The following is a 25,000-nucleotide window of genomic DNA, read 5'->3' as shown; positions in this document are numbered from 1 at the left end:
ACCACACAGCTAGGCGGCCAGGCAGACAGGCAGCTGGGGAAAACACACGGTCCTCAGTCTGTTCTGCATCTCCTCCCCTGTAGGTGTACTGTAGCATTACGTAACCCTGCCAGGTCCACGACCAGCGCACGCTCCGGGGAGAGACGACAGAAACGAAATATTCAGCGCGTCTCTGGCCGCCCTCCGTGCCTCCGAGGCGGACAGGTCAGGAATTTTAATTCCTCCTCTCCCGGAGCGAGCCGAGTCTGACCGACAGCCGTGTCCAGCCTGGCCGCCGGACGGCTTCAAACAGCCCTGTGCCCTTCAAACAGCCCTGTGCCCTTCAAACAGCCCTGTGCCCTCGGCACGTTACCGCAGTTTGGGAGATGCTCTTATCCAGAGTGATGCACAGGAGCGGAGAACTCTCACCATCACCATCATCACCATCACCACCATCATCATCATCACCATCCTCATCACTATCATCATCATCATCATCATCATCACCATCATCACCATCACCACCATCACCATCACCATCACCGTCATCATCATCACCACCATCATCACCATCATCACCATCATCACCGACTGCTCAGAGAGTTTGCTGCACACTGTTCTTAAGCAGTTTCTCAGTCTGTTTTGAATCCTCAAAGACTGCCACTCACATTACGCAACAGCGCTGTTCTTCTCTGGACTCTGAGCGTTTGGTGTGGGGGCGGTGCGCCCCCCCGGTGGGACAGAGACACATTAAATCTGTCTTTTTACCCACTGCATGACATTTCTGCTGCTGCACCACTGTACTTCTGCGGCAGTCTGCCAGGGCTGAGGAACGGTGGCGTGCTCTGCTCTTGTTTCTTTTCTTTTTTGTTTTTGCATTAGCACAATGATTTTTGTTCCTCAAATTTAAATAAGAGCGAGAATTTATGTGACACACACAGAAGTTCTCTATTGGACTGAAGTGAACTGAATTCAAGAACATCAGTGCCGGTATTATCTCAGGAACACAAAAAACCGTGGAACTGCTGGATGAGGCCCACTTGTAATCACTAAGCAAAACGTTAACCCAAAAAGAAACTTCTAAAGAGAAGGTACGATTAGAGAGATGAGCTATCTCACACCTGTAAGATTATCCGAAATTACACCCAAGGAAAGAAAGGAGTCATATCTAAGGGAGTCAGGGGAGCTGTGTGAACAGACGAGTCTTCAGTCTGCATCGTAAGATGGCTGACTTCCTCACCTCAGAGAGAAGTGTCATTGGATAACAACCTGGCACACGGACCAATCAAAACAGGCCTCTGGAGAGCAGAAGCCTATGTTTCATGGCAGAGAGGTCAGATAAATCATAAAAACTTTTATGTTCTGGCTCTGGGTACAATTTTATTTACCTACAGGGTATCGCCCCAGCGACAATCATTTGTACCTTTTCAAATACTTTTCGTGTCTTCACTACTGAGAGTGCGGGGAAGTGGGGAGAACTGAAATTCGTTAACTGAAAAGTTCTCACAATTACATGCTATTTAGAAGACGATTTTATCAAAAGTGACTTGCAGTTGATTAGACTAAGCAGGGGACAATCCCCACCTGGGGTTAAGGGGTTAAGGTCCAACAAGCTGTGCAGATATTATCGTTGCTACACCCAGCATTGAACCACCAACCCTGCGGCTCCCCGTCATGTACCTTAACCACTACACTACAGGCTGCCCTGTACCTACCTTGACTGGCAGCCTATCGTCGTAGGCGTGTGAGTGTGTCTGTAAATGGGTGAATGACTTAATTAATTGTAAAAGCTCTTTGGATGAAAAACGCTTTGTAAATGCAGTCCATTTATTAGTCTGGAATTTGGCAGACGCTCTTATCCAGAGCGACGTACAGTTGATTAGACTAAGCAGGAGACAATCCTCCCCTGGAGCAATGCAGGGTTAACGGCCTTGCTCAAAGGGCCCAACGGCTGTGCGGATCTTATTGTGTCTACACCGGGATTAGAACCACCGACCTTGCAGGTACCTTAACCACTACGCTACAGGCCGCCCTGTATGTATATCTACCATTTGAATGGCGTCAGCCCAGGGAAACGTGAACCGAGACAACATCCCGACAGAACCGGCCCCGCACAGACACGAACGTGATCTCATTACATTACATTACATTAATGGCATTTGGCAGACGCTCTTATCCAGAGCGACATACAGTCGATTAGACTAAGCAGGAGACAATCCTCCCCTGGAGCAATGCAGGGTTAAGGGGCCTTGCTCAAAGGGCCCCAGCGGCTGTGCGGATCTTATCGTGGCTAGATCTCCCGCTCACCCGCGCAGGAGAAGGCCACCTTGTCCACCAGGCTCTGGATGAGGGCGGCGCTGGGCTGCAGGGAGCAGGCCCCGCCCGTGGGGGGCAGGTTGTGCCGCAGCACGATGGAGGCGGCCCCCTCGCGGTCCATCAGCTCGTCGGTGACGTGCAGGCTGAAGACGTACGAGTCCCCGTCCCGCAGCGCGCCCTGCCGCAGCACCAGGTTCAGCTCGTCGCTGCCCGTGGTGGTGCTGCTGGCGTCCAGGACCAGGGACTCGTTACGCAGGGTCATCGCCGTCCAGCGCTGGGGCGGGAGAGAGAGGGGGGGAGAGAGGGGGGGGGGGGGAGAGGGGGAGAGAGGGGGAGAGAGAGGGGGAGAGGAGGGGGAGAGAGAGAGAGGAGGAGGGAGATGAGGGAGGGAGAGAGAGAGGAGGAAGAAGAGGAGGGAGGGAGGGGAGGAGGAGAGAGAGAGGGAGAGAGGGGAGGAGAGAGAGAGGGAGAGAGAGGAGGGAGAGGGGAGGAGAGAGAGAGGGAGAGAGAGGAGGGAGAGAGAGGGAGAGAGAGGAGGGAGAGAGAGGGGGGGACGAGGGAGGGGGAGAGAGGGGGAGGGTGAGAGGAGGGAGAGAGAGAGGGGAGGGAGGAGGGGGGAGGAGGGAGGAGAGGAGGGAGAGAGAGGGGGAGGAGGGAGAGAGGGGGAGAGGAGGGAGAGAGAGGGAGAGAGGAGGGGGGAGGAAGGAGAGAGGGAGGGGCAGAGAGATGGAGGGAAAGAGAGAGTTTGGGAGAGAATGAGGGAATCAGGAAGGGCAAGAGCAAAAGGGACATAAAGAGCAAGAGAGCAGGGTGAGAGAGAAACGGAGAGAAGGGGGTTGAGAGGGGTTGAGGGAGAGAAACAAAGAGAAGCAGGTAGAGGATGAGAGAGAGAAACGGAGAGAAGGAGGCAGAGAGGGGGTGAGAGATGTTGAAAGAGCGGCAGAGAGAGAGAGAGAGAGAGAGAGGGTGAGATAAAGAGGGAGATAGCGAGAGAAGAACACAGAGAGGGGGGGAGAGAAACAGAGTGAGTGAACGAGGGAGAGAAAGAGAAAACGAACTCTTCTCTCCCAGGCCTTGAGGCACACAATGGCGTCTGATTTGATTGTGGCTTCACTGTCTGTGTCTCTCGCTCTCTGTGAGACGCAGCGTTTGTAAGCGCACAGATTGCACATGGTAATTGCGCACTGAGAGGTGTCACACAGGGGCAGATAACCGTGCTCTCCACGCGGCGGTAATGGCGGTATTTAGCGCTGATGAGAATTTGAGCCTCGGCCCCTTCCCTCGATGATTGCTGCCTTCCCGACCTTCGTCGCCCTTCATCATCCTCTGACCGTCCGAACATTAATATGACTTTATGCAGTCCATTGTGTACTCCTTGCAGTCAGGAGCTACACACGGGATGATATGGGAAGGGTCGGAGCTGAAGGTGAGAGAGCCCTTGGTGTACTGGTTTGCTGTGACATGTCTTCTTTGTTTGAAATATGCCAAGGACACACGGCACATTTATGTGTATGATTGATAATATATATCTATCTTTCTATGTCCTACACAGAAAGACATGGGGCTGTATTCACTCCTCAATTTGTCCTCAACTTTCAAACGCAACTCTCGCACTTACCCTTTGCAAGTTGATTTGCGATGAAAAGTGATTCTAGTCAGTCAAAGGTAAGGACAAATAGGATAATTGAATCCCAGCCAGGGTCGTGGCTAATCCATTCTGTGGGCAAAGATAATTCGGGGTGCATTCTCGACAAACACGGAAAAAAGACGGTCTTTCGGACGGATTTGCCGATCTTTATTTCCGTCCATCGACGGCGGACCGCCGCGGTGAGGATTAGTCACCGATGACGTTACGACGCCCCGGGCCAATCGGCCTCCGCTTCGCTCCGCGACCGTGACCTCACTGGGCGAACGATTTCTGAACGATTCCGTTCCGCACGACCGGCCATCGCTCCGGAAACCCCGCCGGGGCCTCATCGACCGGGCCCCGCGGAACACGCTCAGGGACCGGGCCTCATCGACGCCCGCCGACAGGCTCCCGGCGAATCAGAGTGAGGGCCAGGGTCGTGTCCGCGGCAACGCGCTCGACCACCGCTGAGTCACAGCGGAAGAGAAAGTTGCCGTTGACGTAAGAAGGCAAATTGTTTGTTGGCAGATTTGAAGGCAGATTGAAGGCAAATTTAGTGACCTTAAAATCCCAGGTTGATATAGCTATATCCGGGGTTTCTCTGAGTATATTCGGGAGCAATCGTTTCAGGAAGGAAACAGCCTTTTTTCCCATAAATGCGATACACACCTTCACTTTAAACATGGAACAGCTTTGCATGTTTTCCTTCAAACAACAACGTGTCCCCTTATAATCTTACTCCACAATGTGTGTGTATGTTAGTGTGACTCTTACCCCACGGTGTGTGTGTGTGTGTGTGTGTGTGTGAGACTCTTACCCTACGGTGTGTGTGTGTGTGTGTGTGTGTGTGTGAGACTCTTACCCCACGGTGTGTGTGTGTGTGTGTGAGACTCTTACCCCACGGTGTGTGTGTGTGTGTGTGTGTGAGACTCTTACCCTACGGTGTGTGTGTGTGTGTGTGAGACTCTTACCCCACGGTGTGTGTGTGTGTGTGTGAGACTCTTACCCCACGGTGTGTGTGTGTGTGTGTGTGTGTATGTGTGTGTGTGTGTGTGTGTGTGTGTGTGAGTGTGTGTGTGTGTGAGACTCTTACCCCACGGTGTGTGTGTGTGTGTGTGTGTGTGTGTGTGAGACTCTTACCCCACGGTGTGTGTGTGTGTGTGTGAGACTCTTACCCCACGGTGTGTGTGTGTGTGTGTGTGTGAGACTCTTACCCTACGGTGTGTGTGTGTGTGTGTGAGACTCTTACCCCACGGTGTGTGTGTGTGTGTGTGTGAGACTCTTACCCCACGGTGTGTGTGTGTGTGTGTGTGTGTATGTGTGTGTGTGTGTGTGTGTGTGTGTGTGAGTGTGTGTGTGTGTGAGACTCTTACCCCACGGTGTGTGTGTGTGTGTGTGTGTGTGTGTGTGAGTGTGTGTGTGTGTGTGTGTGTGTGAGTGTGTGAGTGTGTGTGTGTGTGTGTGTGAGTGTGTGTGTGTGTGTGTGTGTGTGTGAGTGTGTGAGTGTGTGTGTGTGTGTGTGTGTGAGTGTGTGTGTGTGTGTGTGTGTGTGTGTGTGTGAGACTCTTACCCCACGGTGTGTGTGTGTGTGTGTGTGTGTGTGTGTGTGTGTGTGTGTGTGTGAGACTCTTACCCCACGGGGCGAGGCCTGACAGTTGCTGCAGGTCCCAGACAGGAAGACGTAGGAGCTTTGGCTGACTTCATAGATGGACTGGGCTTTGCAGGACACACACTCCAGAGACACCATGGGGATCCTACCGCTCTGCACCAGCACCTGGGTCAGAGAAAGAGAGAGAGAGAGAGAGACCTTCAGTAAAACTCACAAACACTGACGCTTTGAAGGAGACTCGTCTACGGGATGTGGTTCAAACCGCTCTTTTCAAACCGCTCTTTTCAAACCGCTTTTTTCAAACCGCTGTTTCCAAACCGCTCTTTTCAAACCGCTCTTTTCAAACCGCTCTTTTCAAACCACTCTTTTCAAACCGCTTTTTTCAAACCGCTGTTTCCAAACCGCTGTTTTCAAACCGCTGTTTTCAAACCGCTGTTTTCAAACCACTCTTTTCAAACCGCTCTTTTCAAACCGCGGTTTTCACAGACCCGGCCTGCAGACACCACCAAACCTGACCGTGCCGAAAACGAGGGTTCCCGCTGCGGGGGGAGTGTGTCTCCACCGGCGGCCATTTTGTCTGTGCCGTGCGTGGAATAACGATGCAGAAACGAGAAGAAGCCCTGGGCTCCGCTGCAGTCTGCGCGGCCTGCTGGGAGCTCGTTAGTGTGAAATAACAGGAGCAGTGGCAGAGGGCTAGCTGTCTGCTGACACCGCGAGCCTCCCACCGCTTCAGAAGGATGGAAACTCCTCTGCTCGATGGAGGACTTTATTTCCCAGCCATTCTCTTCCCTGCTTTCTTTATTCCTTCTTCCCGTAACACAACGTGACGGAGCGTAATGACGAGAACTGGCCGTTCAGCCCAGCAATGCTCGCCATTTTCCCACCACTAAAGCGCGTACCTGCTGCTTATTTTATCTGAAAACGAACTAGTGACGAGCATCGTATCCAGCCTGGTCCTGAAAACGGACACGCTCCTCACGTCTCCTCTTACTGCCGTTTTCAAGACTTCAGGGTCAGAGGAAGGACTCCCTAAATCGACTGATCCCAAACTCTGGGGCAAACTAATGCTCAAAATCTCCTCTGGCGTCCCCTGGCAACACAAGCTTGCATTCGGCATTCATCCCAGAATCCAAGCAGTTCTCTTAAACTCCAGACCCGGTGATGAAATCAGTTCAAGCCCTTGAGGGCTGATAATAACTCTCTTCCTGCTGTTTTGTTTAGTTTGGTGTAATTTGGCATGAGCCATATTAATTATGCAACTTAATTAGACAGAAACATTTTTAATGATGCAACAAAACAGATTGTGCCATTCGAGAACCAAGAAACCCAGACTCATTTCAGAAAGAAATGCACTTCTGGAAACATCCATCCATCCATCCATCCATTATCTGAACCCGCTTATCCTGATCAGGGTCGCAGGGGGCTGGAGCCTATCCCAGCATACATTGGGCGAAAGGCAGGAATACACCCTGGACAGGTCGCCAGTCTATTGCAGGGCACACACACCATTCACTCACACACTCATACCTACGGGCAATTTAGACTCTCCAATCAGCCTAACGTGCATGTCTTTGGACTGTGGGAGGAAACCGGAGTACCCAGAGGAAACCCACGCAGACACGGGGAGAACATGCAAACTCCGCACAGAGAGGCCCCGGCCGACGGGGATTCGAACCCAGGACCTCCTTGCTGTGAGGCGGCAGTGCTACCCACTGCACCATCCGTGCCGCCCCTTCTGGAAACAGAAGAGCACATATCGAGCCCTCTAGGAGACGATCCTCCCCTGGAGCAATGCAGGGTTGGGGGCCTTGCTCAAGGGCCCAACGGCTACGCGGATGTTATTGTGGCTAGCCCCGGGATTAGAACTACCGATCTTGCGTGTCCCAGTCATTTACCTTAACCACTACGCTACAGGCCGCCTCAACTACATCCACCTTACACAGCTACAACCAGCCTTGCAGCTGGATATGTCATGAGAATCAGGGCGATCGAGGCTGCAACCACGGTGACCCACCTGTCAATAAAGGTACGGCACAACCCCCCCCCCCGCCCCCCCCCCCCCCGACCCCTGCTCAGCAAAGCATTCTGGGAAAAACATGAAAGTTGCTGTTTGTTATATTTTGTTCGGCCCAGAGCTGCCCTCGACAATTACGTATTTTAAAAATAGACGGAAAGACTTCCGCACAAACGTGTCACTCAATCCCTGAGGTGCCGGTGACAGCAAGGAAACATGAGGTCCAGAAAACGTGGTCCTCTGCTGACTTCAGAGCACGAAAGAACAGCAGAAATGGGACTGGCCTTAGACGCGAAAAAACGTATTTATTCGTACGTAGCGGAGAAAAGAACAAAAAACAAGCGCATTTCGGCGTTTTCATCGGGTTCGGGCGGTCACAGGCTTTTAGTCATCTGCAGTCTGAGGGCCATTCCAGGGCTAATTTAAAGAGACACTTCAAGAGCAGCAGGGTATCGCTCTCAGCCCTCGAAGAAGATCACGTTTCTGCCTCACTTGCTGCACAATTGCAGACTGTATATAATTAAGTAAATCTCATGAACAAATGAGTCGGTTGTTAAAATCGTTTTTTTTTTTTTTTTTTTTTTTTATTGCAAATGAAAGAGGCCAGAGGGAAGGATATTAAAAAATGCATTTTGCCCGTAGAGCTCAATTCTTGAACGAACTCAGAAGAGATGTTCCTTTTCCTGCACAAAGCTCCTCTTTAATCCTCCACTCCTTCTGGAGTCGCCCAAACGGGACGGAGAAACACAGCGAGTGAGTCAGGCAGAAATCTGGGCCTAATTCGACACATGCACTCCCCGAATCACAATCGAACCCCCCCCAGAGGTCCCCCGTGGAGGGCGTTTTATGCGACAGCTTCGGAAAGTGGCTATTACATTATTGGCATTTGGCAGACGCTCTTATCCAGAGCGATGTACAGTTGATTAGACTAAGCAGGAGACAATCCTCCCCTGGAGCAATGCAGGGTTAAGGGCCTTGCTCAAGGGCCCAACGGCTGTGCGGATCTTATCGTGGCTACACCGGGATTAGAACCGCCGACCTTGCGTGTCCCAGTCATTTACCTTAACCACTACGCTACAGGCCGCCCCCAATTCCAGCGCGACTTTGACACTGCTGCCTTTGATTCCGTGCAGCAGGTGACAGTTGGAGGGGGGGGGGGGGGACTCTGGGCGCCGCCCCGAAAAGAGCAGACCTGTCGTTCTCAGTGAGACGCAGGGCCCGGCGTCCTCACACCCCACCGCCGCGAGAGGGGCTCGTAGGGAAGCTTTTCTCATCCCTTCAATCGATTTTCACTCCCCCCACCCGGGGAGCGATTCGGCACAAACTGAGCAGGGATAAAACATTTTATCACCAGTCATCGTACGCATTCATCACAACAGAAGATGTACTTAATTATACCCGTGGGGAAATTTGTCCTCTGCCCATTCCGCCCACCCTAGTTACTTAGGAGCAGGGGGCGGCCACAGTGCAGCGGCCAGGGAGCAACGCGGGGTTAAGGGCCCCACAGCTGTGCGGATCTTACCGCGGTTATTGAACCACCAACCTTCCAGGTCCCAGTCATGTACCTTAGCCACTAGACTACAGACTGTCCCAGTCATGTAACTTAGCCACTAGGCTACAGGCTGCCCCAGTCATGTACCTTAGCCACTAGGCTACAGGCTGCCCCAGTCATGTACCTTAGCCACTAGACTACAGACTGTCCCAGTCATGTAACTTAGCCACTAGGCTACAGGCTGCCCCAGTCATGTACCTTAGCCACTAGGCTACAGGCTGTCCCAGTCATGTACCTTCGCCACTAGGCTACAGGCTGTCCCAGTCATGTACCTTAGCCACTAGGCTACAGGCTGTCCCAGTCATGTACCTTAGCCACTAGGCTACAGGCTGTCCCAGATGAAGAGGAGGGAGAGGAAGAGGAGGGTGAGGAAGGGTGAAGAGGAGGGCGAGGAAGGGTGAAGAGGAGGGCGGGGAAGGCCCCATCCTCACTCACCGTCTGTGTGGTGGACTCTCGGCTCAGGCCCTCCTTGCTGATGGTGAGGCGGAACGTGTAGGTCACCTCCGCCTCCAGCTCGGTCTCCGGCACGCCCAGCACCGGCCCGTTGGTCCCCAGCCCAAAGTTCAGAGTGGAGCAGTGGTCTGGACCCTGCGGGGAGGGGCACACGGGGTCAAAGGTTCATTCGGTTGGAACCCATCTATCGGGTCTGCAGCTCTGTTGGGTTGGGTTGGGTTTCCTTGTTCCTCTGCACTTGGCCACTTAGCTGGTTGACTGAAGCAGTCGATTACACTCCCTGCTGTTAAATCCAGCTATGACCAGCTTGAAATGACCAGCTACCAGCTGTTTCAAAACATAGCTTGAGCTGGTAAAAAACCATGTTGAGTGTGGAGCTGGTCTCAACTGGTCAACCAGCTACCAGCTGTCTCAAAACCTAGCTACCAGCTGTTTTGTTTTTTTCAGCAGGACAGATAACTCACCTCACCTGGTTTCTGGGGTCTTACCTGGTCGCTGATTTTAAGGCGAAAGCAAAAGCAACAGACCAGGTGTGAATCCACGCAGTTATGTACCTGGACTCGATCAATTAAACACTTTAAAGTGTTGATTCAACTCCCGTTCTGTCTCACACCAAGCCAGTTAAATCAGGGATCCTCAGATCTGACCCTCAAATCCAAATCCAGCCCTGGTTTTCTTTCCTCCCGGGTAATTAGCTGAACAATTTGCGCTACTGGTTGGCCAGACTGCCTTCACACCTGACTCCCAGGTAAAAGGGAGGGTGGAAAAGCAGCAGTTCTCGGGCCCTCGAGGACCGCGATTTAATTATCCCTGGCATGAACGGGATTAAATGGCGAAATAAATACCACGATTCAACACTTGATATCTAAAGCTTACCACAAGCTGATTGAATGCAGAACAGACACTGGCAATTTGTGGAGCTAAAATAGGAACACATGCTTCAACGCTTTCGCAGTTGAGAGGAGTTACAAACAGGCTCTGCGCAGCCTAATGGGAATACGACTTTCCACTGTTTTCTTCCCTTGAACACGAGCAGTGTTCGCAATAAAACGTGTCATAAATGTATAATGCAAAAACCTGCGGGACTTTGCGGTTCTGGTGTTTCCTGGCTTATTGAGTTTATTTATTTATTTATTTTTTTTTGTGTTTGCTGGTTTTATTAGTTGCTTCATTACTTTCCTTCAACACTCTCCGTTTTTCCAGGCCCGGCGGGTCCCTCTCCGGGGGGAGCTTTTATGATTTCTTTCCCCGAATCGGGGTTGTGAACAGAGGGAACACAGGCTTGGAGAACAAACCTTCTGCCTCTCTCTCTCTCTCTCTCTCTCTCTCTCACACACACAAACACACAAACACACATATGCACTCACTCACTTGTTCCCTCCCTCTCTCTCTCACGAATATCATAAACAACACAACAGCAGAGACACATGGAAACCCATGAGAGCCAAGTTAATGATATTAATATTATTATTATCGTATTAAATCTTTCTTTCTCCCTCCTCCCCTCTCTCTCCCCCCCGTCGACGGGGGGTGTCAGGCTCATCACTGAACAAGGGGGCTCTGCTCCATCTAAAGGGTCGGGACAGCTGTGCATGTTTAGTTTGATTGAGTGAGAGCAAGGGCTGGGGGCTGGAATGTAAGTCTTTACATAACAGGGGGGCCCCAAACACCCCCCCCCCCCCCCCCCCACAGACACACACACACAGAGAAACACACTTCCCATGCCTCCCCCCCTCACACACACACACACACGCACACTCCCCACCCACGCCTCCACCGCCCCTGCTCCACACAAACACCCCCCCCCACACACACAGACACACACACAGACACACCCCATTGCCCCCGCCCCCCGCACACATACACACACAGTCCCCCACCCACGCCTCCACCACCCCTGCTCCACACAAACACACCCACTCCCCACGCACACACCCACACACACAGACACACCCCACTGCCCCCGCCCCCCGCACACATACACACACAGTCCCCCACCCACGCCTCCACCACCCCTGCTCCACACAAACACACCCACTCCCCACGCACACACCCACACACACAGACACACCCCATTGCCCCCGCCCCCCGCACACATACACGCACAGTCCCCCACCCACGCCTCCACCACCCCTGCTCCACACAAACACACCCACTACCCACTACCCACGCACACACACACACACACACACACACGCACACTCCCCACCCACGCCTCCACCGCCCCTGCTCCACCCACTCCCCACGCACACACACACACACACACACACACACACACACACAGACACACCCCATTGCCCCCGCCCCCCGCACACATACATGCACACTCCCCACCCACGCCTCCACCACCCCTGCTCCACACAAACACACCCACTACCCACGCACACACACACACACACACACACACACACACTAACTCCCCGTGCCCACACACCCGTCCTGCTGGGCCCCGTTCTGCTCTCCTTCGTCACCGTGGCGATGTGCTGCCCAGCGTGACGCGTTCACAGCCGTCAAGTCAGCAGAGCATTAGCAGGCTCCGCCCCTAATCTCAGCTCCCGTTCGCACAAACATCACTCTGGACTCTTTTAAGCCAGGGACGTCGCCAAGCGGGAGTCCAAACATGCATTAAAAACCACAGACTGAGAAGGGGAAGGGAAAATAACCTACTTTTAATTGTCACTCTGCCTCTCAACTGGAAAATAGTTTTCTCATTTCTCTCTTTTTTTTTTTTTTTTTTGCTTCTGTACAGGAGAACATTTTTGGAGTTTGAGGCGGAAAAAGTAACGATTGCCCAAAACTGAACTAAGACATGAAAATGTGTGGAAATAAGCTCTGGATAAAATGAAAAGCAGATATTGACGTGCTGTCGACATGGTGAGACTCAAATCATTCCAATGCAAAATTTGAATGATTGTTAACAATTAAATCTATTTAGTAGATTTTAATGGGTTTCAAAAGACATACAGACCTACTCTAAAATAAAATATTTCTATTGCTTGAGTGCCAAAAGGCAATCAACCATCAAAACATTCAATATTTGGTTCAATATTCCTCATATTACAAAAAGGACAAAGGCACTAATGTACCAATAGTATAAAACTGACTTACCGATGTGCCATTCGTCAACAGCAGATGCTGTTGCATTATTCTGAGCAAACTATTTCAAATTAGTCTACTGTTTATCTATTCAAACCGTATACTAACTGTATACTAACTGTATTCATACTACCGACATTAGGCATCAAGAAATTGTCCCTCACCCAATGAAATAAAGAGGTGCTGGTACCACATCATTGGTGGGGGATTTGCTTTGCTTGTATTCTCCCTTTCGGTGCTTTTATAATTCTCACATAATTCTCATATTAGTATTGTAGTTCTAGAGCAAAGTGTGGGTGCCGCGAAACCAGAACCATACCTTCGAGGTGTTGGTGCACTCCCACAAGTAGGTCAGGATGGTCTGGCTCTCAGGTCCCAGGTTGGGGTCGTACGACTGCTCGGCGCTCAGCTGGAGGTCCTGGGTCTTGGACCAGACCCTGTACGAGCCGCCCTCGATGATGGGCACCAGCCGCCCGGCCACCACGCTGAGCTGCAGCCCGGCGGTCTTCCGCAGCGGGACGCCCTGGTAGGTCAGCGTGAAGACCAGGCTGTAGTTGCCCAGCTGCAGCGCCATTTTGGGGATGGAGAGCTGGAGCCTCCTGGTGTCCAGCTCGGCCGGCAGCGGGACCACGTCCTGCCCCCGCGGCGGGGAGGAGGCGATCTTCCACAGGTACTCCACGCCGTACCGCACGCAGCCCTTCAGGTCGACGCTGGCCTCCACCAGGTTGGGCTGCGAGCGGCGGATGGTCAGCCGCGGCGCGTGCACCAGCTGCACCTCGGGCTCCTCGCACTCCAGCACGCGGATGGTGACGGCGACCTGCTCCACGAACCAGCTCACCAGGTTGCTGACGTTCACCCGGATCACGTAGTTGCCGGGCAGGGCGTACGAGTGGCTGATGACGGGGGAGTTGGTGTTCAGCCTCCCCGCGCTGTCCCCGAAGCTCCACTGGTAGGAGGCCGGGGTGCCCCTCGGGGAGGCCGAGCTGCGCAGGCTGATGGTCTTGTTGACGAAGGTGTCCACAGTGCTGGCCTCCAGGCCGCCTTCGGAGTACAGCATGTTCTGGACCTGGATGACCTTGGTCACGTTCTGGCTGCTCAGGATGTTGACCGCGCGCAGGTATATGGTCAGCTGACCCGCCCTTTCTGGGGTGTAGGTCACCGGCATCCCAAGCACCGCGGTCTTGGCCCCGTGGTGCAGGTCGAAGGTCCACAGGTAAGTGACGGGGTTTCCTGTCTGTATCTCGGGGGTGAACGTCTTCGTGACGCCCACGGGGATGGCCGCCTCGCAGCAGTTCACCATGGTGAGCGCGCTGATTGGTTCCATGACATTGACGATGATGCTCGTACTCTCCCCGCTGACCTGGTTGCGGGCGGTCAGGTTGACCACGTAGTTGTCCACCCGGGTGAACTTGTGGGTGTAGGTGAGGCTCTGGAGCTCCACGGTGGCGTCGCCGCTGATGCTTATGATGTACCTGACGGACGTGCCCGCGGAGATGCCGATGTTGAACTCCACGTTCTCCCACAGGGCCACGATGCTCTTGTTCACCCGCAGCTCCAGGCCTTCGACCCGGTCCTGCACCGTGAAGTCCCGCGAGGCTGCTTCCGCGCTGACGTCGTTCGTGGCGTTCAGGGTCACCGTAAACACCCCCGCCGTGGGAAACGAACAGGTAACCTGCTGACCCATTTTCACAGTGGAGGGGAGGTACCACGTCCAGGAGACGTTGCTTCCCACTTGGTAGCCCCCCCGAAGGGACACGGTGGCGCCGGAAGCCACGAAATTCTGCTCGGTGACCTCTGTGGCGGTGAAAGTCACCCCCGAAATGGGTTCCTGTATGCTGATCCACTCTGAGGTCGTCTCTGAGCTCACCTTGTTGGAGATCTCCACACTCACCAGCTTGAGGCCTGGGTTGGAAAATCTGTGCTGCACGGAAGGAGAGGACCAAGGAAGGGGGACGCCATCGGCAGACCACCGGTACCTCAGATCGGAACCACCGCTCACAAGAACCGTCATGTTGGTCGAGCGGTTGACCGCCACGGGGTTGGGAGCGGCTTCCAGGCTCACACTGCCGACCGGGTCCAGAAACTCGATGGTCCTATTGACGCTGATCTGGCCCAGGAGGTTGGTGGCCTTGAGGAAGATATTGCAGTGGCCCGGCAGAGAGAAGTTCACGTCGACGGTCTTCCCGCTCAGGTTGGTGGCGTTCTCCTGGTCCTTAAAGAGGCTCCAGCTGAAGGACATGTTGGTCCCCTCCCGGAGAGCGGCCTGCAGGTGGAGCACCCTGTTGGTGGCGAAGCAGCAGTCCTCGCCCAGCTCGTCCGCCACCATCTGCAGGCCCTCCAGCTCGCGCTGGACAAAGATGAAGATGCTGGCCTGCAGAAAGCTGATCTTGTTTTCCGCCGTGACGATGACGTTGAACGTGCCCACGGACCTGAAGGTGTAGAACATGGTGTGGGTGCTGGGGATGGCCGTGCAGCGGTCGCACAGGATCCAGGAGTACTCCACGCTGTCCCCTTGCTCCAGGTGCGCCTCGAAGTGGACGGAGGTGTTGAGCGGAACGTTGATCAGGCTGGCGTTGACCGTCAGACCGCGGATGGGCGTGATGACGGACACGGCGAGCTCGGTGCTGTTGCTGCTCACCTGGTTAGTCCCCATCAGACCGATGTCGAAGTCACCGGAGGCGTTGTAGGCGTGGGTGACATTGCCACCAATCAGGGTGATCCCGTCCCCAAAATCCCAGATGTATTCCACCTTCGTGCCGTTCGCCAAAGCTAAAAATGTGTACATTTGGTGCAGTGCCAGGTTGTTGGCCTTGGTACCGTTGTGCCGGATGACTACAAGGCCCACAGACTCCTGAACCTCGATTAAGGTGGTGCTGTTGCTGGAGGAGATGTTGTTGAGGACTGTGACCATCACCAGGTACTGCCCTGGGTTCCTGTAGGTGAAGGACATATCCTTGTATTTTCCGTCGGCTGAGTCGTTGACGCCAAAATCCCAGCGGTAGGTATAATCAAACTCTGGAAATGCACTGACAGTGAAACCGGTCTCCTCCCCAAGCAAGGTGTAGTTGCTCGTGGAGATCAAGGAGACATTAGCTATCATTGGCTGGACACAGACAAGGGCATAGAAATTGGCTCTGTTCACCCTGCTGAACAGGTGGAGGGTGAGGTAGTAGTTGCCACTCCTCGAGTACTTATGGGTGACGCCCGGGGTGCCATTGAGGGTCATATTCTCAGTGTCATCCCCAAAGCTCCACTCATAGTTGTAGATGGAGGAGTTTCCCGACACAAAGGCGTTGAAGCCGATCTCGGTGAGCTCCTGGACACAGCCGGCTGGCTCAAGCCAGAGCACCTCCAGGACAAACACCCGGACGGGCAGAGACACCCACTGGGAGCCGATACCGTTGGTCGCCGTGACGTTCACCGTGTAGTTGCCGTCCTTCTCGTAGGTGCGCTCCACCTGCGGCTCTGCCACCGTCAGCACGGTCCCGTCGCCCATATCGAAGGTCCAGGTGATATTGTTGCCGGCCTCCACCTGAGCACTGACGACGGTGGGGGTGTTGAGCTCCGTGGGGGTGGTGGAGGAGGCGATCAAGCCACGGATCTCCTCGGACACCAGCATCTCCGCCTGGGTGCTGGTGTAGCTGATGGTGTTGTTGATGGAGACGGATATGTTGTAGACGCCGCCGAGGGGGAAGGTGTGGTTGACCCGGCGCTCGCGGCCCCGCAGGGGGGCCGAACCGTCCCCAAAATTCCAGGTGTAGACGACGCCGTAGGGTGAGGGGAGGGGGTGGGCCTCGAACACGGCGGGCTGGCCCGCCCGCAGGACCTCGGGGTCCGTCTCGATCTCCACCACCGTTAGCACACTGAACACAAACACGTCGATCTTCCGGCTCAGGTTCTCTTTCGCGTTGTACACCGAGACCGTGAGCGTGTACTCGCCTGTGATGACAAAAGCAAAGGCACAATGGAATAGTATTAAAATAAATCGCAAAAGACAAAACATGCTCTGTCCACAAGAAGTAAATAAGTCTGCAAAAAAAATATATTTCATTAATATCCACAAGAAGTAGATAAGTCTGCAAAAAAAATATATTTCATTAATATTAAAATTATTGTTTTAAAAGTTATTTTTTATAAAAAGTGCTCAAGTGCAGCGTACAGAATATAAAGGATAATCAGGATCAAACGATAATCAGGACGATAAAATGTCTCAACCAATAGACACACAAGTTTTAAAACAATGGAAAAATAAACCATTGATTGCATCAATCCACATTGTGCTGCCAGTTACACAACAGACACGTCTTGTTCTCTTCTTCAACTGTAGCGTCTGTGAGTACATCCGGTCACTCAAACTGAAATCCTGGAGGGCCGTTGTGTCTGCTGGTTCTTGATGTGTTCCTGCACTTCAGTGTTTATTGTCGTTTATTGATTAAAGAGTCTGCACACCTTGTTTCCAGCTGCTGATTGAAAGGGAATCACAACGAGCAGCAGAGACTGTGGCCCACCAGGACTGAAGTTTGAGATCCCTGCAGTAGGTGGACTATATCAGACGGGTCAGGCTTACCTGGCTGGGCGTAAACGTAGGTAACGTTGTGCTGTAAGGCGACCCGCTGGCTGCTGGGGTCAGGGCTGAGCAGGCAGCTGTTGTAGGGAGGCCTGAAGTGGTAGACCTCCTCAGAACTATCTCCAAAGGACCACCTTGAAAGCAAGAGACAGAATCGGTGTGGCTTTTTCCAACGAGGGTGCGCAGCCTTGATCGGCACTTATTCACGTAAATGAAAGAGTACTGTGTGAACCAGCGAGACGTTCTCTGGCAGATTTCAGGTGGGGCCATCATCAGATAAAACATTTAATCATGTGATGGAGAATGTGGCAGGAACTTAATTATTTGCAATTTCTTCTGCCAGAGACTGTTCCACCTCCCACGACCACTCCTCTACGAGATTTTATTTTAGCACATTATTTTGAAGGGCCACCATTATATTGTTAGCACTCAAATATTTGCCAGATAAGAAAGAATGCCAGGTTTGTATGAATGGTTTATTTGGCATGTAGATGGCATATGGATACTGTGTTAAAAATGCAAAAATAGTGAAAGTCATTAGCTGGTAGATAAATCAGTATGTCAGTAATGTGATATTTTTTTATAATTAATCGTTTGTTTTGTCTTTTTGGACACATGCTCTTCTGCTGAAGAGCTCCAGGCTTGTTTTTTTGTAGTATGCAGTTGAAGGCTTTCAAGGTAGCTGCTTTTGAATTCATGCTAACTAGAATTAGTAAGGAAGTGAGGTTTTTTTCAGGGTTGGTCTATCCAGTCAGGTTGTGACTGTGTAGATCTGAGTTTTCAAATATATATTGTGTATAACCCTGCACAGCTTGCGTCCTTGAAATATTAGCGAATATTTCGAAAATACTTTCTACTGAACTCATATAAACTCTGAGTTGACCTAACAATGGGAATGTAGCAGTGAATGTGCACACTTAGCCAGTCATATTGCAGGTACAGTGGGAGCAATAATTATTTGATCCCTTGCTGATTTTGTAGGTTTGCCCACTTAAAAAGAATGGAACTGTGTAGAATTTTTATCATGGGTACATTTTAACATTGAGAGACAGAATATCACAAAATAATCCACAATAACAACATCAAATAAATGTTATAAATTTAATATCGTATTTTCACAGTATTTGATCCATAGAACAATAGGACTTAATACTGATGTCACATTAGTGTTCGTTATGATGTCACGTTAGCGATCATTATTATGTCACGTTAGCGATCGTTAAGATGTCACGCTAGCAATCGTTATGATGTCACGTTAGCGATCGTTATGATGTCACATTAGAGATTGTTATGATGTCACGTTAGCGATCGTTATGATGTCACGTTAGCGATTGTTATGATGTCACATTAGCCGTTTAAAAGGGACTTCACTGGACCTATGGAGGAAATGACGAGGTGCCTCTGGTCTGGAAAGGAATGATCTGAGCAGTCAATGTCGCGTCTCACAATCCACATCTGCCATTCCCAGCTTTTCCAGCATTTTACACACTTTGCTAGCATTTTCCAGCCTTTTCCAGCTTTTCCAAACGTTTCAAGCATTTTCCTAGCCTTCCCCAATCTTATTCTCCCTACCACTTCTTACCGTGTTTCTCTCTGACTTTGCTCCCCTCAGCTCACCCTCTAAAGTGAAGTGGCTTTTCACCAGATCCACCAGAAGCTCAGGATGTGTACTGTACCTTCATCCCAATCCCAGTCCCCTACAGCATTGCTTTGGAATGCTTGCTTCATGTTTGTTCAGCAAAGGCGTGCCACTTCATTGAGGAAGAACCCTTTAGCTCGACAAGCTGCTCTAAAGCCGCACAGTCATCTCTCGTAATCCCGTCTTCTATCTTGTGTGGTGTGTGTATTAAAAGCTAATTAAATCTGCTCTTGATATCAGCGTAAGCTACAATTGTCTGTCAATGAGAAGCACACGTTGAATAACCACCAGCATACTCTAGCAGCTAAAACCAGCTGCTTTGTCCAACTAGAGACCTGCTTAGCTTTGTCCAGCTAGAGACCAGCTGTGACTGGGCACAGGCCAACTATGACCAGCGAGAAGTGATCAGTTAAAGCCATCTTAAACCAGCTCAGAATCCCAGCTGGTCATAGCTGGAATTTTAATCTTCCCTTTGCAAGGAGAAAAGACCATGTTCTGTGGTATAATGTGAAGCTGGGTGCGTATGTTAGTTATTACTTTTTTTTCTGGTATTCTTGCCATATGTTTTCTGTTTTGAATCTTGCCCGTTCTATCCTTCTCCTCTGTAAAGTGTCCTACATCAATGCGATATATCCTTAGTGATTATTGTTACGTTCGGAAAGTACCAGAAGGTAGCCTCCACCGACATGTCGACCAGGACGGAGGCCGAGAGGGTCTGGGCGGAGCCCTGGGTGACGATGTCGGGGACTCCCCTCACGGCGAGGTCGGTCATGGGGTTCATCCGGTCCACCGTCACGTTGTAGTGCTCCGTCAGGTCGCTGACATGGTTCATCGCCGTCACCTAGGAGACCAACCGACACAGCCGCCGCCCGCCGCTCTGAGACACGGCCATTCAGGTTCTCACACAATGTCCCGAGGGCGTCTCGCGGGCCAAATTCAAGGACCTCTCAAAATGTTTACATCACTGCCCACAAGTCTTACATTTCAGAATTCTGAACGTACAAAAGTTTACATTTTCACTCTACAGGATGGTACATAAAAGTATGAACCAAAAGAAACCCAAGCAACTTCAGAAAAGATCCCCAGCCGTTTCTCAACCTTGAATTTCTTTTGAAATTTCCTGTTCAAAATCAGGCTCTTTAAGATGTTTTCAATGCGCAGTGGAAACTCTTAACACAGGCTGCTGAACTGAACCTCCAAACACGATGGGAAGTGAGGAGGAGGCATCCTTTAAAGGGGAATCAATGACCAAAGTAAATGGCAAATTGACATTTATATTATAAATTGACATCCTTAGTCACTCCCTTCTCCTCAGCAAGACCACTCCGGTCTGCCAGCTCTGGTCGCCTTATGGTTCCCTCACTACGAGCACCTACGAGCAGTACAGCAGAATCCCTCCCCCTATTTCTACGCAGACTAAAAACACACCTTTTCAAACTGTACCTTAGTCCTACCTCCTTATTCTCCCCCCACCTTCCCCTCCGATATCCCTATCCATCTTGTCTAACCCGAAAAAAAAGAATTGCACTTATGATGACTATGTTTAGAACAGCACTTCATGTGTATTTTACTAGTTTTGGATGTGTTGCTTTAACTTGTGGAAGAATCTATGCACTTGTAAGTCGCTTTGGATTAAAAGTGTCGGACAAATGACAAAAATGTAAATGTAATGTAAATATGGCTATTATCTATAGCTTTATCCAAAGCGCTGTAAAATTGATGCTTCTCATTCTCCCATTTACACACCAACAGTGATCGGCTGTCCTGCAAGGGACCAGCCAAGTCGCCAGGAGCATTTGGGGGTTAGGCGTCAAAACACCCAGCGGAGAATCAAACCGGCGATCCTCCGACCATTTACTTGTTTCATTTCTCTTTTGAGGTTCTCGCACTTGTGTGAAACCAGCTTTTTATTAGATTGATTGATTAGACTAAGCAGGAGACAATCCTCCCCTGGATGCAATGCAGGGTTAAGGGCCTTGCTCAAGGGCCCAACGGCTGTGCAGATCTTACTGTGGCTACACCGGGGATGGAACTACCGACCTTGCGGGTCCCAGTCATGTACCTTAACCACTACACTACAGGCCGCCCCTGTACACTGGAGGAACGTAGGCCGGTTGAGGCTCACCGACAGCTTGTAGACGCCCAGGTTCTGGTAGATGACGTTGAGCACTGTGTTGTAGTACGTGAAGTGGGGCTTGTCGTCCACCGTCCACTTGAAGCTGGGGTTAGAGCCGCCCTCCACGGCTGCCGAGTAGGTCTGGGAGACAAACACCACAGAAGAAGAGCAGGATGAAAAAGTGGATAAAAAAAGAAGGATGAAGAAAGAGGAGGTAGAGGAGGAGGTCCTTAATCCTGTCCAGAAAGGGCGGTGCAGGCTGCAGGCTTTTTGCACAAACCACGTAGTTGTACAAACTCCTGTTTCTACTCATCAAACACGAGAGTCTTTGCCAAGGACCTTGACCAGTAGAATCAGTTCAGTGTGTTACTGCTTGGTTGGAACAAAAGCCTGACCCCCACACACTCTCAGAAATTGTGACAGTGGAGGTACATTTTTGTTCTTCAAGGATCAAATGTCTGATTTCTTTGGTTACAAATGAGGACTTTTTCCAAGCGGTACAAATTAATTATATATTGCTGGCTAGGGTTGCAATTTTCTGCACCTATAGCAACAAACATTTGTATCTTTTTAGGCATTTGTCTTACCCTTATTTCTGTGAATGTAAACACTAAGGGTTACTAAGGGTCTTGACTAGTGCAGTCAGGAGTGTAACTCAGCATCTTGACTAGTGGAATCAGGAGTGTAACTCAGCATCTTGAGTAGTGGAATCAGGAGTGTAACTCAGCATCTTGACTAGTGGAATCAGGAGTGTAACTCAGCATCTTGACTAGTGGAATCAGGAGTGTAACTCAGCATCTTGACTAGTGGAATCAGGAGTGTAACTCAACACCTTGACTAGTGGAATCAGGAGTGTAACTCAGCATCTTGACTAGTGGAATCAGGAGTGTAACTCAGCATCTTGAGTAGTGGAATCAGGAGTGTAACTCAGCATCTTGAGTAGTGGAATCAGGAGTGTAACTCAGCATCTTGACTAGTGGAATCAGGAGTGTAACTCAGCATCTTGACTAGTGGAATCAGGAGTGTAACTCAGCATCTTGAGTAGTGGAATCAGGAGTGTAACTCAGCATCTTGACTAGTGCAATCAGGAGTGTAACTGCTCTGTGGGAACAGAAGCCTGCCCTGACGCCGGCCCTTCCTGGGTGAGATGGGGGACCCCCTCGGGGGCAGAGTGCGGTGGGGGAGGAGGGACGTACCACCATGGTGAGCATCACCGCCCTGTGGTTGGGGTGGGGCGTGACCCGGAGTCCCCGGAGCGGCTCCTCCACGCACACCTGCACACTCAGGTTGGCCGAGGCCACCTCGCTGCGGGCGGTCAGAAGAACGGCGCCGGCGGGCGTGTCCTCCAGACGCAGGTCCAGGTAGGCGAAGAGCGTGTCGTTGTGCGGGTCGGAACGGCACTCCGGCACCACGGACTCCAGCTCGGGCGGGCAGCCGCGCCGGAACTGGGCCGAGCTCTCGCCGCCCGCCCAGCCGGCCCACGCCGGGTGCCAGGAGCGCACGCGGGCCAGCAGGAAGGTCTGGTTGGCGGGGAGGTAGATGGTGCCGTTCTGGCCCGGGGGGTAGACGACGGCGAGGCCCAGGGGCGGCACCACGCGGATGGAGCACGACGCCCGGCTGGGGAAGTACGGGTCGTCAGAGGTCACCCGGAGGGTGTAGACCCCGGGGTCGGGCAGTCCCGCCTGGAGCACGGGCCCCAGGACGCTGGTCTCCCGGGGGCCCGTGTACAGGACCCTCAGCAGGCACGCCCGGTCCTCCTCCCAGGCGCTCCCGTTCCCCGCCGCGACCACGGAGGAGGTGCCGTTGACCCAGGCGGAGGGGCGGAGCGCCAGCAGGCTCTGTCGCCACGGCGAGGAGCGGTCCAGGGCGCACTGCAGCAGAGCGCCGGCCCCGGCGTCGTGCTGGAGGGCGATGAACTCCCCCGCCGACACGGCCATGTCCGAAATCTGCTCCTGCACCTGCGGCCGGGGCGGGACAGAGACACGGGACTGAGCACTGGACAAGCTACCCTGCTTTCCATTTTATTTTCATTTCCCCACTTTATATACCTGTGTGTCACACCGTGCCAGGACTTCCCTATTATCTCACATTTGTCGCATTAAGTGGTTTCGTTTATGGTTGGTTGCTGGTGGTGAAACCAGTTAAGTTTCAGGGGGCAATTACGTGATATGAGTGTTAACTTTTATCATGAAGTAAAATGAAATTTAGTTAGGTTCCTTTTGTCTAATATTACATTTGGTCTAAAGACCTGAAACCATTCAGTGTGGCACATATGCCGTAATAATACTTTTTCACAGCAGAGTATACACTTGATAGTTTTATTCATGTCACCCACTTCATGCCAAAAAAAAAACACAGATAGTCAAACATATGTGTCATTAAAGTGACTGTCAATGTAGAAGAAACATTGCAATAAAATTGCACATGATCACTTGATCACAGGTCACATGATTGCTGACTTTTTTACATTTTTGTATTTGTACCTTTTTAGGTACCTTTATCCCAGATGGTGAACATTCCTGGTTCTACTAATCAACCACTAGAGTCGTTGCCGAAGCACGTTAGGGGCGACATGGCTCAGGCAGTAAGAGCAGTCGTCTGGCAGTCGGAGGGTTGCCGGTTCGATCCCCCACCCGGGGTGTGTTGAAGTGTCCCTGAGCAAGACACCTAACCCCCCAAATGCTCCTGATGAGCTGGTTGGTGCCTTGCATGGCAGCCAATCGCTGTTGGTGTGTGAGTGTGTGTATGAATGGGTGAATGAGAAGCATCAATTGTACAGTGCTTTGGATAAAGGCGCTATATAAATGCCAACCATTTACCATTTACATTGATTAGTGCAGCGTAGAATCAGGAGTCTTATTGCTTGGTAGGGGCGGAAGCCTGCAGCCACACGCTGACAAGCGTTTGCACCGTTTTGGGCACTTTTCATACCTTTATTTCTGCGGGCGAGGCCTCAGGGCCGCACTGATTTACTGCACTGCACGGTACGGGCAGACCTCAGGCACTTCCTGTGTGGCTGACATCACTTCCTGCGGGACTCACCAGCTGGTGACGGGAGGCTCCGGGGGGCAGGGAGAAGACCACCTCCTTCACCAGGCGGTACTCGGGCAGGGAGAGCTCCGCGGGCAGCAGGGAGGCGCGGGAGCAGTTGGGGCAGGAGGAGGGGGCGCACGGGCTGCCCAGCGGGACGCAGGCCCCCGGGAAGGGGCACCACTGCTGACGGGAGGGGCAGTCCTCCACGGTGTCGTTCGCCTCCACCTCCTGGCACACCGCGACGGGGGCGCAGAGGTCCCCACAACCTGCCGAACCGGGGTCAAAGGTGAGGACGGTGGGTCACATGACCCGAACAGGCCTTGGGCTCTTTCCAATCGCTCATGTTTCTGGTCCTATGTCCTGTTCCTTTGCCCGACTGTGAAACAGGGACAGGGGGCAGCTACATCAGGGGGTAATCAAATCCGGACTGCTGGTTTTCCACCCTCCCTTTACCTGGGAGTCAGGTACGACATCCGAACAGTTACGCGTTCCTTCTAGGCGCTAGAAGTAGAACTTTTCTTGAGCAAGGAAACCCGAGTGCGTCCTTTTTGCGGAAGTATTTTACTCGACATATAAAAAAAAACAAAACCAAAAAAAAACAGCATTGCTTCTAAAATGAAATCCCTCACCCGCCAAAACAAAACAAAACCAAACAAAGAAGAGCGGTTAGCAGCAGCAGAGCGGGGGGCTCCCTGAACCCCTTAATCCGCTGTGTGCCGTGGCAGCGCTGAAGAGTCCCGCCCTCGTTCTGGGTCTGAACGAGCGAACACGTCGGCCTGTCCCCACCCCTCCCCACCACATCCTGGCTCCAGCCTCTCGTGCGTGCGGAGGAAAAGTACAGACGCGGAGCACATCAGAAGGGGCTCGGAGGCAAAAGCGTGAGAAACCCGGCGGGGAAAGAGGGGGGGGAACCGGAACCGAAACTTTTGACGGATTTCATCTGGAGCGAGCGGGGCTGTGGGCGGGAGTGACGGCTGAACGGGGCAGACGGCCGCTGGC

General features: G+C 52.1%; 1 protein-coding gene across 1 annotated transcript in view; it reads right to left on the bottom strand.

Annotated features, from left to right (window-relative positions):
• Nucleotides 1-25,000, bottom strand: part of pkd1a (polycystic kidney disease 1a) — a 124,491-nt gene that overhangs the window by 28,860 nt on the left and 70,631 nt on the right. The window contains 9 exon segments of the mRNA XM_061230567.1: nt 2,287-2,569; nt 5,556-5,696; nt 9,533-9,685; nt 12,966-16,585; nt 17,214-17,347; nt 19,518-19,693; nt 20,978-21,109; nt 22,165-22,926; nt 24,011-24,267. Of these exon segments, the coding sequence (XP_061086551.1) occupies nt 2,287-2,569; nt 5,556-5,696; nt 9,533-9,685; nt 12,966-16,585; nt 17,214-17,347; nt 19,518-19,693; nt 20,978-21,109; nt 22,165-22,926; nt 24,011-24,267 (5,658 nt within the window).

This window comes from Conger conger, chromosome 2, assembly GCF_963514075.1.
Source record: "Conger conger chromosome 2, fConCon1.1, whole genome shotgun sequence".
NCBI classification, from domain to species: domain Eukaryota; kingdom Metazoa; phylum Chordata; class Actinopteri; order Anguilliformes; family Congridae; genus Conger; species Conger conger.
The sequence above is the reverse complement of the archived record's forward strand: the minus strand, read 5'-3'. Positions and strand labels throughout refer to the sequence as shown.